Below are 13084 nucleotides of genomic sequence, written 5' to 3'. Positions count from 1 at the left end.
CCGTATAAACGGTCAAGTCCGCTACTCCTGCCTTTTCTGCCAATTCTAATCCTACCAGAACTGCCTCGTATTCCGTTTCATTATTCGATGCATTGAATCCTAGTTTCATAGACATCTCGATTCTTGTATTCTCTGGCGTCACTAGTACTACTCCAATTCCGTTTCCAGTGTCAGTCGATGATCCGTCTGTGAACACTCGCCAGCCATTAGCCATATTCCAAGGATCAGAGGTGTCTGCGGACTCCACCATGTTAGTTTCTATTTCCATTTCTGTTCCCCATGTTGGGTCCTCCGCCGGGAACTCTGCTACCGCTTGTGCCTTTTCTGCGCTCTTTGGTTGGTACTCTATTTCGTACGGACCTAACAGTACAGCCCACTTGAGCATCCTTCCAGACTTCTCCGCTCTCAGAACCTGCTTCAGAGGTAAATTAGTTACAACAACAACTGAATAAGACTCAAAATAAGGTTTCAGCTTCAAAGAAGAAAACACTAGCGCTAGTGCAAACTTCTCTATCCTGCTGTATCTCTGCTCTGTATCCAACAATGTTTTACTTTGGAAATACACGGGCCTTTCTATTCCTCCCTCCATTCGGACCAACACGGAGCTTATTGCGAACTTCGGACACTGCCAGATATAAATACAATCGTTCTCCGGTGATTGGTCGTGACAAAATTGGGGCTTGCCCCATATACTTCTTTAACTCCTGGAAAGCCTCTTCGCACTCCTCGGTCCACTGAAAATCTACTGTCTTTTTCAGTAACTGATACAAAGGCTTGCACTTATCTGAAGACTTCGAAATGAACCGGTTCAATGCTGTGATCCTTCCGGCCAATACCTGCACATCCTTTTTAGTCCGCGGCGAAGGCATATTTTCTAAAGATCTTATCTGATCTGGGTTTGCCTCAATTCCCCTCTGGGTGACTATGTATCCTAAGAACTTCCCTGATGAAACCCCAAACGTGCATTTCTCCGGATTTAACTTCATTCTGTGTTTCCTCAAAATGTTAAATGTTTCTTCCAACCCCTGCAGATGCTCCTCTTCCGTCATACTTTTTTCCACCATATCATCTATGTAAATCTCCATTCTCTTCCTTATTTTGTCAGCGAACATTTTCTCTCTTAGTCGCTGGAACGTCGCTCCTGCGTTCTTCAAACCAAAAGGCATCCGGGTATAACAGTAAGTTCCCCCATTAACTACGAATCCTGTTTTGATCTGATTTGGTTCATACATCTCGACCTGATTGTAGCCCATTGATGCATCCAAGAAAGAGAATATTTTGAATCCAGCGGTCCTATCTACCAGCTCGTTCACTTTAGGCATTGGGTAACTGTCTTTTGGACACTCTTTATTAACATCGGTGAAGTCCACACACATGCGAACCTTCCCATTTTTCGTTGGTACTGCCACAATGTTAGATAACCAAGTGGGGTACATGACTGTTTTTATGATTCCAGCTCTGAGCAACTTTTCTATCTCTTCTTTGATACCATCTACATACTGCGGACGTACACTCCTCTGCTTCTGTTTTACCGACTTCGCATCTTTATTCATATTCAGTCGATGACAGGCATACTCCGGATCTATACCTTGTATGTCCTCTATTGTCCATGCAAAAACATCTCTGTTTCTGCCCAAGAATTCAACCAGTGCCCTTTTCCATGATTCCGTCAGTAAAGTCCCCACACCAGTAAGATTCACTTTGTCACCATCGCCCAAATTGATCATTTCTACCTCCTCTACAGTTTTAGACTCGTTCCGCGGTGGTAGTGTATCCACGGATGGTCCTATCTGTAATTGCTATGCTTTCTCTTGGTGCTTAGAACTTGGTACTCCTCCCTTGCTCTTCACCATGTCTTTTACCGTAGCGAAATAACTTGCTTGCGCTGCGGATTGGTCTCCTTTGATCTCATAAGTCCCTGTTGTAGTAGGAAATCTAACCACTTGGTAATAGGTAGACGGGACAGCCTTCATTGCATGTATCCACTTGCGTCCCAAAATCATATTGTATTGCAACGCCGTATCTACCACAACGAATGTAGTCATGATGGTGACCGGGCCTGCGGACACTGGCAGATCTATCTCCCCCATTGGTTCAGTCATGCTTCCATTGAAGCCATATAAATTATGCTTGGCTAATCTGAGTACCAAGGAGTCTATATGCATTTCTTCTAAAGCAGTGCGAAATAATAAATCAACAGAACTACCACAATCAATTAAAATTCTTTTGGTGAGATAGTTACCTACTAATAGTGTTACCACTAGTGCGTCGTCATGGGGAAGGCTTATCCTTTTTCTGTCCTCCTCTGTGAAAGCTATGTCATTGTGCCTCGTGGCACTCCGCGGAATTGCCCTGGGTAGCAGACTTACTTCGCACGTTTGTTGCATCTGCGCAATCCTCCTCATCTTATCTCTTTGTCCATTCCGCGTTGGAATTTCACCACTGAATATGACATTTATGGTTCCCAGAATGCGGCGGTCCTCCGGTATTCTTTCCTCTTCTCTATTGCCCGCAATAAACTCTCTTAAGTTCCCCTCATCTATCATTTTTTGGACCAACCATCGCAATGCATAACACTCGTTTGTTCCGTGGTTCCTTATCTGATGGTGATTGCAATATGGTTTGTCCGGTCTTTCTTCTGGATGGCTCCGCGGTGGAATGTAATCTCGTCTATCCTTTATGACTCTAAAGATGTCTTCTAGCCGTTTGTTCAACCACGTATACACCCTCTCTTGGTATGGTTTTCTGCCCCTATCCTCCTGTCTCTCCCTTTCTTTGGGTATTTCCATCTTGTAACTCCTATTTTCATAGACCCCTTTGCCTTTCCTTTCACTTTCCCTTTCCACCGCACCAACTCCTTTCCCCCCTCTTCTGCTGTTCCGCGGTACATAATCTTCACATCTGATGTATTTTTCCAATTTCGGATACAACTCTGCGAGACTCGATATTTTCTCTTCATTTCTAACGATGGACATGTGCACCTCACTCCCTTGGCGGACTCCGTTTCTGAATGCTATCACTGCAGTCTTCTCATCCAGATTCTCAACCTTCATAGCCTCTGCATTAAATCTAGAGACAAATTCTCGTAATGTCTCCGCCTCTCCTTGCTTTACATAGAATAGCGCGGATACATCCACTGCCCTTTTCTTTTGGTGGATATAGTGAGTGACGAATGCCTTCTCCATATCACTGAATCTGTGTATACTTCCCGCCGGTAGTCGGTAAAACCAATCGGAAGCTCCTTCTTTCAAACTTGCCGGAAAAAGCATACACCATAAGCCATCGAACTTATCTTCTTGCCATAACGCCAACGGTTGGCGAAAGTGTTGGACATGATGTACTGGATCCCCTTTTCCATCAAACCAATCAAACCGAGGCAGTGTAAATCGCCTTGGAACCTCCGTTGCTCTTACCGCCGGAGCTAGTGGATTATGACTCAGCCCTGCTATTATCTGGTTCGCCACTCCTCTGTTCTCCTGCTGTGTTGGTCGGATGGCCTCTCTCTCCTTCTCTAGCATGTATTGAACTTGCTGCAAAGTAACCCTATCTGTTATTCCGCCACCTTCCGTTTGTGGATCTGGTTCTCTGTCTACCGGCTGCAAAGGTTCTCCAAATGACTTTTCCTCCTCTGACTCTCCTTCTTTTTCGTTTCCTTCTACTCTCGCCTCCGCCACTTCTCTTTCTCTTCTAAACCTCTCATTCTCTTCCCTTAGCCTATCCATCTCTATCTCCATCTCTCTCATTCTCTCCACCGCCGCCAGATCTGCTTCTCTTCCTACCACCTCTGTTTGATTAACCACTTCTCTACTGTTTGCTTCAACGACTTCTATTTCTGTATCTTCTCTTGCTTTTCTTTTCGGTGGTGCCATCTCTTCTCTTAGCACCGTGGCCTTTAACCAGCGTAGTCGTGGGTTCAGTCCACTCGGACGGCGCCAATGTTATGACCTAATTTCCTCACCTCGTTTTTTCTCCCCCTTTCTTTTAGGTTTTTCCTTCTCTCTTATACCCGGTCCTCCGCACTCTACGTTTAACCCTTGATCTTGCTTTCATCCATCCCCTTTCCTACTCCCACGTGTCCTCTACTATATAGTCCGTAAAGATCCACCGCTATACTCGATCCTCTGCACTCTATGGTTTTGTGCATACTCCTCCTCTTTGGACTTCGTCTTAATAGCCCATTCATTCTTCCGGACCTACAAAGCCCATCAGGTTCTCCGGACCTATGAAACCTATTGGGTTCAAACTAGACCGTAACACCATCCTTTCTCTGAATTTTATCAATACCATTCCTTCTCCGCCGAAAGCTAGCAAAGGAGTGAAAAAACTTTGTATTGTTGTCCGCATCCAGCACAGAAGCTGAATGAGCGATGTGTTTCCAGTATAACTGCTATTTCTGATATAGGTCCATAATATTTTTTCTCATTTCCTTGATCTCCAGAAGATTGACATCCGTAACAGGTTCCGAGATAAGGGAAGTTAACTTCGTTTCTGATTCTTTAATCTGGGTAAAAATGTTCCCAAACACTTCCCTATTCCATGTCCAAAGAGAGGTTCTGAGAAACTTGAACTTAGAATTCAGAATGAAAGATGGCGACCCCAAGGATAGGTGACTCCAACAGTTTTCGATCACGCCTTCACATGAAACATCTTTGCACCACATGTCATGGAATCTGAAAGGCTTTGGGCCACTATCAACCACACCAGTCATATGAAGAACCAGAGCAACATGATCAGACGAAGAAGTTGCAATATGTGAAACCTAGTCAGTATAGTAATCAAGTGGAAACCATAATATTAGGCGGTACATAGTGGTTCATTTATTTGGTTCAGTTACTTAACTTACTATGGTACCTAGAGTGAGATTCACAGTCAATTGTATTCAAGGACCCATGACCGGATTATTATTTCCAATCTGGTTCCAATGTATATCCATATTTCCACTCAATTTACACCGGTTTTGTGGAAATGTGGAATTCTCTCGTAGCAAGTAGCAACTGTAGTTAGCACAATGTGATTCCGGTAGTGGTACTTACTTTAAAAACCATGAGCTTACTAATATTCTCACGCACGGCGATACTTACATCTTTATATTAGCAAATCTAGTTTCTTTTGATACTTTGATCTTGACCATTATTTGGAAGATCTGTCAATTCAGATTCATTTTGTCGACTAGTCTCTTTTAATCGGGATATGGCGGTACATGATGGTGAAAAACAATGAAGTTTTCATTTGGTTTACTACCTTAGAAATTAAGAAATTGGAAAGCTTTCTCCCAATAATTATTAATTAATATCTCTAAGCTTGTCCCTTTCATCGCTTGATCATAGATTTCGCTTGATTATAGATACATAGATAAAGTTCATTCCATCTTATATGGTAAATTCTTGCATTGTGGCAAATACATCCATGCTTGAGACAAGTCATTCGCATGATTAAAAGTTTGAACTTTAAGAACTTTGGAATTAGATATCAGTGTCATAATCTTCCAATAAAATGAGTAATGAAGTGACCTTTAGCAATTCTATGGACACATGTCCATCCAAATCCAATTTGTTTCCCAGCATATATTGGGTAATTGGCACTTATTTATTGCATCCCATGTCGGCCTTGTACAAAAGAAAATGTTGAGAACTTTAAAAAAAAAATTCTAGCGACCAACTATGTTTAGACAACTATCAATGCTTTTCTTCCAAAAGTTCCCAGTGAACTCGAGAAGCATTATCAATTTCTTACTGTTTAAACGTGAAAGTTTTTGAGAAGATTTCTCTTTTAATCTGTCTTAACTGTTTTTTTACCCTTTTCTTTTTACCTATTGATTTTTTCCAAAGTCGGAATAATGATTTGGAAGACAAAGAAAATCGAATAGGATACGTGATTTGAGGAGTAATGTTTAATGATCTGGGAAGCATCTAACTTTCTTTCAAATTTATTTCCACCATTTCTTAGTGCATTAGTGAACAGATCGATGGCAACTGCTTGAGTACGTATAATTTAGGACTTATAGCGCCTTATATAATAACTTTTGGAAGCTTTTAGTCAACACTTTAGAGCCATGATTAACATTGTTTCGTCCCATATTCGTCGCCAACTGGATATGCAAACGAGCTCTACTCTCTAAGGACAAGGCGTTACGTATTGCTAAGGTCTAATTGTGCATTACTTAAACAGTAGGGCCTTTCGCTAAGAGTTAATGCCATATAGCAAGTATGCAACCTACATTAATGGTAGTCTCCATTAATATTATGTAAATAAAGTCTGAGCTTAAAAATAAACAGTAGGGCCTTTCGCTAAGATTTTATTGATCTTCTATAGTTCTATTTTTCAAGCTCAGACTTTATTTACTTCAGTATTTTTGTTTATAAATTAGCTAAATCATCAAAGCTACCTAAATAAGTACTAATGGACTTACGATGTAGATCTTTCGGCTAGCTCTTTGACAGCTTGGGCGTTTGACGAGTATTGACTCGTTACTTCAAATAGGTAGTATAGCACTATAGCCTGTGAGAGGATGCTAACCAGGTGTCCGGGCCAGCTTATAGCCTGTTAGGAGATCTAGATCTGTTGATTGTTCTCCCTACTCCGATTAGTTCTTGCATTTCATGACTTAGACCATTCTGGTTGTATGGTCATGGGTCTATAGGTTTTTCCATTGGTATGGTGTACGTTCATTCATAATAATTTCCTCAAGTGCCTAGTTATACTCTCGAGTTGCCGCGTGGACTGAGACAGATTTTCTATTAAAGTGGTCTCAGAATCTGTCCGTCTATGTACTCTCATAGTTATAGTGACAGTCTCGTATGTTGCTCTGCTAATAGGGCTTCTGTTCGTAGCTTACCATTCTCATTCACCATGTCAATCTGCTTTCCAGCCCCACAAATAGTTTACCTTCATTTCCTCACAAGAAGCCAAGTGGCAGTGAATTATATTTGACTTGATGGCACAGCCTAAGGACGACAAAGGTGTGTGCTGTTGGTGATCATTTCAAATTGAATTTACTGGATAAAAAGGCAGACATCTCTAAGAGTTAGAACCAGCTTTTTGAGTACGAACCTACGTTATCCCAATCACATAGGCACCAACTTAAGCTAGGGAGCAGAGAATGGTTGGACTGTTGGACACCTTTCTGTCGGGTTTTCAAGATATTTTTGCCGCTACTTATCAGCTATGCATGAATGCATGATTGATTGTGATTCTCATTATTGTTGTTTCGGCAACGATGGTCCCATCTTGGGGTGACAAGAATAAGGATTTTGTAGCAAACGAAAAGTTTACCTTAATTAGAAGTTCGAACTACAAATCAGCTGATTCCACTCCTTGCATCTAAGTATCTAACTTGTTGAGTGTTATTTGCCCGCACACTCCTCCATGTTGAGTTTGATGCCTTTGAGCTAAATCATTGGATTAATAGTAGCAGTTTCCATCGCAGCAAGAATTCTATATTTGCATCCTTTAAGAAGGATTTTAGTGGTGGAAGCCATACCACTTCCAAGACTCATTCCTAGTTTTAGCTCATATTCTAGATGAACAACTTTCCAGGGAAACCAAACACAATGTTTACGAAGTCCAAGTTTAGCATTTTCAGTTGCTACGGTGGGTGAAGAATAAACTATTGAGACATGCACGGAATTGATGAGCCTTATTTTCTCATTAAACATTTCCACAAATTAGCATCCATTGAACGGATATTGCGCACAGCTTTTAACTTTCTTGATTATAAAACTGAGTACGTCTTTTATCACAATGAGAAAACAATGTCTTGATGAGTTGGTGCGCAACATAGATGGATCTAGGGGGTGCGTGTGGGGGCGGCAAAATTTTGTAAAAGTCACGTAATGTGTTAGTAATTTGTTAGAAAAATGGATAAACTATAAAAATTCACAATCCCAAAGCTACCGCACCCCTTAGTTCAATTATTGGGTTGCATATACTCTTATACCACCAGACATTGAATCCTGGTTCCGTCCCTGCTGCTGGGCAAGAAAGAGTTCGTAGAGGTCTGTTCCCAACTCTATAGTGAGCTTGATCATGATAATATGCTACGCGACTAAAATGTTACCACAACACTCTGCATAAAAGCATGATGTGAAAGATGAAGCACCATTCATCTACATACACAAATGCTGCTTATAAAAGCTATAACGTGAATACATGATACCTGATAACTTCACTACACTGCACAAAGTACAGAAAGCATGCCGAATCTTAACTCAATTATGAAGAAGAGCAACCAAGATGAACAGAATGGTGAGATATTTTCCTAGAGAGTAAATAAAGGGTTTGATGGAAATGAAAGGAGCTCTCTATAAAACATGCGAACTAGGCCATAACCTACAATTCTAGTTAGATCTCAAGCGTTCACTGACAGTACTGTCATTTATAGCGTTCAGATGAAGCTCCTTCAGAGTTGCATTGCATGAACACTTCAGGAGATAATGGTGCTTGTGATAGGTTAAACCAGTTATTTACCATATGAGGGTGGCTAGACGAAACTATATTTGTTGTATATAAACACTACTTTTGATTGAAACATCGGCATGTTAAGGTCGTAGTGGCAAAATTTCCAAAGCGTATATTTCACTCATTCTGAACAAAATGGAATTGATCCCCGATGTCTGCACATTTTGTACTATGAACCAAAGTGTCCATCACGTAATTAATCACAATTTGTCACTATCACCTTACGATGCGGTGTAGCAGGTCACCTGAGAAACATTTTCACTTGAAGAGGTTCGGGATCACTTCTAAAAGGGGCCCCAATCGTTTCAGCTCCATTAGCTCTAGGATTCTAAGTAGTTTCGCTTTTCTTCTATGAATTTTCTTTCCACAGGAGCTACCTTCGATTCAGTTTATCATAAAGCATCAGAGAAAAGGAAAAGAATGAAAAGCAAGCATTAGACTGATATGGTCTTGTATAGCAGCTGAACTGTAACCACATGAAGTGAGGATCTACACAAATTAGCAATTTCAAATTTCAACTTTGTGGCTGATCAGGCTGCAAGGCATGCCACTAAGCTAATTAATCAGATGCAGTAGCTTAGTTCAGAAAAGCCCCCAATGGATTACTACATGGGAGGTACAAGAAGCTACACGTGCAATTTGTATCAATCTAGGGAGTACCTATAAACTCTCTAAACAAGGAAAACGACAAGGAAATGGAAAAGTACTTCATTGTGCCGGTAATTTAAGAATCAGCTCTTGGATAACAACCCCAGACACATCGACATAACATACTAGCAGTTGCCTATTGCAATCTGCAAGTACTGAAAAATACTGCATTGGATCAAGAGTTCTATTTCTCAGGTGATAGTCAGAAGAAATAGTGATCCAATAAGCTATACTAGACATCGAACTGATCATTTTTTTCATCACAATCTCTTAAGTATTTACTTGTCCCCAAGTCCCAACGTATCCCGTCAGACAGCCCAATTTCATATTAGATTGACTGAGCAATGGTTAAAGTGATAGTGAAAACCCACCACCATAACAAATAATCATTCTTTTAATCAGAAACGCAACTGCAATAATATGGGTGAGTGGGACATTTTCTTTATTTTCATGTTCAGTCTAAATTTCAAACACTATAATCATCCCAAAAACACACCACTCCTGGGGAAGAAAGTTGATACCTCGTTGGCAGCATATCCTTGTACTTTACTCGTTTAGGTATCTAGCATACCTTACCGATCAAAAAAGGAAACAAAAAATTCTTCACGGCTCCTTCCCCTCCCTGAAAATATTTCTGTCCCATGTTAGCTTTTTCACGAAACATATGTTTCATAGAAGGACGGACCATCTACATATGAAACATGCTCGCTGCAGTCACACAAAGCCGATGTAGGCAGTTTGGAATCAATCTTGGAAGATTAATTTCTTGCCATGCACAACCTAATTTTGACCAGAACACATCTTAACCAATTTGTCTAAAACAAACCAAATGAGACATCTTGAGTATCATATTGTAATTATCTATGTTACTTGGTCACGCCTTAGTATGAAAATAATCCGTGTTGGATACGTATCCACGTGTCCGTGGTGGACATATATTGTATGTAATATATCTCAATTTTCGATATTTCGCCATGTCAGACACTTTGTATCTGTGTCGGACACATACACATACCAATCCGTGCCAATGTAACTTGGGTAATTAACGATATTGCCGTTTTGGTGAAATAGGGGGCCTAAGAAAAACCGATATAGGGCTCTGAACCACAAAGGCTGCAAAATTAGGCATAACGAGCCTGATTAAACTTGAATATGCTCCACATTGATACATCAATCTTTACCACTGGCTCCATACCGCTTGTCTAAACATCTCCAGAGAATAAGGGAGCTTAGGCAGAGAGAGCCTACTCATTTTATGACTTTGTAACACATCTGTTTTACACAGTTACAACTTGCAAGAATAAAAATTAGGTTCAAAACAGAAAAAGGTAATGAGGCACTCTTTCGAATCAATAAAATCTGACCATGTGTGATGGGCACAGGCAAGGCAAGGTCTGCTAGGATCTGAAGAGATGATAAGATCTCACCTATCCGATAGTTCTGAAGCCTGAAGGTGAAATAAGGCCTATTAAAGATTACTAGAGGAGATCCCATGTAGGACTCGAGAAAGCTCCCATGCAATCTTCCCCTTTTTCATGACAGGAAAAGTCTTATTAGCGGCTATGTTATAGATATTTGTCAGACTCTCCCCATCGCCAACGCATAGGAACATTCCCTCACGTGGCCGATGTTGAAAAAACCACATAGGAGCCTCAAGGTGCCAAGCCTCTTAGAGGCTTTAGACGAGCGTCAAAGGCAGTTGAGGTGTAAGCCTCAATGTCCAAAAAAGCACAATTACAAAATATATATATCTAAAACATATGAAATACAGCATATCATATTAAATAAAAGAATCAAATCACACTTAACATTTCAATATGAGATACAAGATATCATATGAATAACAAAAATCAAAATACACTTAAAATAACTTAAGCCTTTTACTCTACATGTGAGGCTATACCATCAGTGCAATGTTGGGCGTGACGCTCTGAGGCGAGCCCTGAGGTGTTATTGTAAACTCTGGGCGCAGCCCATGACCAGCTCAGGATGAGGGTATATCATTTGGTACCCAAAAACTTTAGGGAGAGTCTAGGGATGTAGCTCAGTTGGAGCTTGGCTACATGTATATGTTGCATATGCACTAAGGTTCACTTTGTTCACACTCCTCAACTAGCTATGCATGTTGGTTGGGTTGATGCCTATTCATTTGCCTCATTGGTTCCCATGAAGTTTCAGCTATCGACATCATCCATGAGTATTGTGCATCATCATCACCTCTCGGGTCTTGCCCGAAGATTCAGCTGTGGGTATAAGAAAACTCTCAACCTAGCATCTGTTGTGTATGACCACGATTTCATATCAGGCTTTATGCAAGATGAGGTACGTCTAAGCATGCCAAACAGTCCTCTGTTACGTCTACTCTTGGTAGGGGACTACACCACATTCAGACTGTGACACATATACTCAGACTGAGTATTTAACAGGGATTTCCTCAACGAAAACCATCAACTTAAACTCATATAAAGGAACGAGACTGGAAATAGCAGCAAGGAACCATATTCTAAACTCGATCTTTGATCATAGACAATGTAGGCATCAACTAACTATTTTGGTATTATTGAAGTAGATGTTTCTGCTATTTCTTTACTATGAGTTACTGTAAGGTATGAAACCTAGTGTTACAACAGGTCCAATTAACCTTGTCAATGTTGTGGTCGCACATTATCTAGCATTGTTTGGTAGGAAAATATCTACCCAAAACCACCCAGGAACTCAACAATTAATATGATGTACACCTACAAATGTAGTCTTCTTTATTTTATACGTTCTCTGTCTATGAACTTAAAGGATCACTATTGTTTACATATTATGCCACACTACTAATTTAAGTTTTTTCCATTACATCAATAAGCTAAGGTCGGCTAAAAACAAATAAATAACCAAAATGCAATACGCATATGTGCAACAGCGTTATATAAAAAAATCAAGAACATGAACAAACATTACAAGAAAAACAAATCCAAATCCAATCTACTTCTTCTTACCCTTACCAGAACCCGGCTTACGTTTCTGAGGCAGGACAATCTCACCATACTTAAGTACAGGAATCTCCATTATACTAGTAAGTTCCCCAAACCTCTTTCTAAACTTTGACACTTGATCAGCATCCACCATTAAACCAGACCTACTACCTAAATAAAATGGATGGTTACCTGACCACACATCAACTACATACTCCTTTTGAGTTCCTCCAGTTGTCATCACTTGTTCATTGTTACAGTAAACTTTTGCATCTTCGTAAAACTCTGGGTGTATGTCTTTCTTTCTGCATGTCCATTGTGGTGCTCTTATTTTCTCCCCACCACCAACTGCTTTCACCTGTAAAAAAAATCAAGAAAATGAGAGTGAGTTAAGTGGGGTTTTAAGGATTAAGAAAAAAAAAATTACCTTCAAGGGGTTGATGGATGGAGATGGTTTTCTTTGGAGAAATGTGTTTGTGAGAGGTAAGGCCATTTTTTTCTTATCTTCTCCTTGGTGGGTTGTTTCATGAAAATAGAGTGCTTCTTCAAATGGAAAAGGTAAGGTTGATAAATGGGCTGGGCTTGACCCGATATTCGACCCTACCCGAATGTAGAATTGTATATTTCGTTAAAGTTTTCGGGAAATGCCCAAGGTTTCATCAAAATGTCGTGTGCCGGCCAACATTTTGTAAAGCCTTTATGAATTTGTCGAGAAAAACATCACGTTCATTTTTATCACCGTTCAGGCCCAAACTTAAAAACGAAGGGAGTTTAAATAGATTTTTTTTGTAAGTTGCAAAAACCAGTTAATATTTTCCAAACCCATCACTGGAACTTGCATGGATTACAACAAAAGGAACATTATACTGTCCCGAATGTTTGATAGGCACAACAATTGTTATTTCTCACTCCACTCAACTGTATCCATTCTCGTGCTTCTTTTGTACAATATGTGTTTCCGTTTTCTCTATATTTCTTTGGTGTTCTGAGACGTCGCACACGAAGTTGACATAAGT

General features: G+C 40.3%; 2 protein-coding genes across 2 annotated transcripts; both read right to left on the bottom strand.

The window, feature by feature from the left end:
• Positions 1–1799: 1799 nt before the first annotated feature.
• On the bottom strand, positions 1800–3869 carry LOC147514920 (uncharacterized). Its single transcript, XM_086592736.1, has one exon. The coding sequence runs from the start codon at positions 3867–3869 to the stop codon at positions 1800–1802; it is 2070 nt and encodes a 689-aa protein (XP_086448862.1).
• Positions 3870–12006: 8137 nt separating this feature from the next.
• On the bottom strand, positions 12007–12690 carry EMB2184 (Ribosomal protein L31). The gene is made up of 2 exons (XM_086585570.1): positions 12496–12690; positions 12007–12426 (listed from the first exon to the last, which is right to left on the bottom strand). Exons 1-2 carry the CDS (start codon positions 12559–12561, stop codon positions 12079–12081), a joined length of 414 nt encoding a protein of 137 aa, XP_086441696.1. The 5' UTR covers positions 12562–12690; the 3' UTR covers positions 12007–12078.
• Between the last annotated feature and the right edge of the window lie 394 nt (positions 12691–13084).

Source organism: Coptis chinensis, chromosome 2 (assembly GCF_015680905.1).
Source record: "Coptis chinensis isolate HL-2020 chromosome 2, ASM1568090v1, whole genome shotgun sequence".
Classification (NCBI taxonomy): domain Eukaryota; kingdom Viridiplantae; phylum Streptophyta; class Magnoliopsida; order Ranunculales; family Ranunculaceae; genus Coptis; species Coptis chinensis.
The sequence above is the reverse complement of the archived record's forward strand: the minus strand, read 5'-3'. Positions and strand labels throughout refer to the sequence as shown.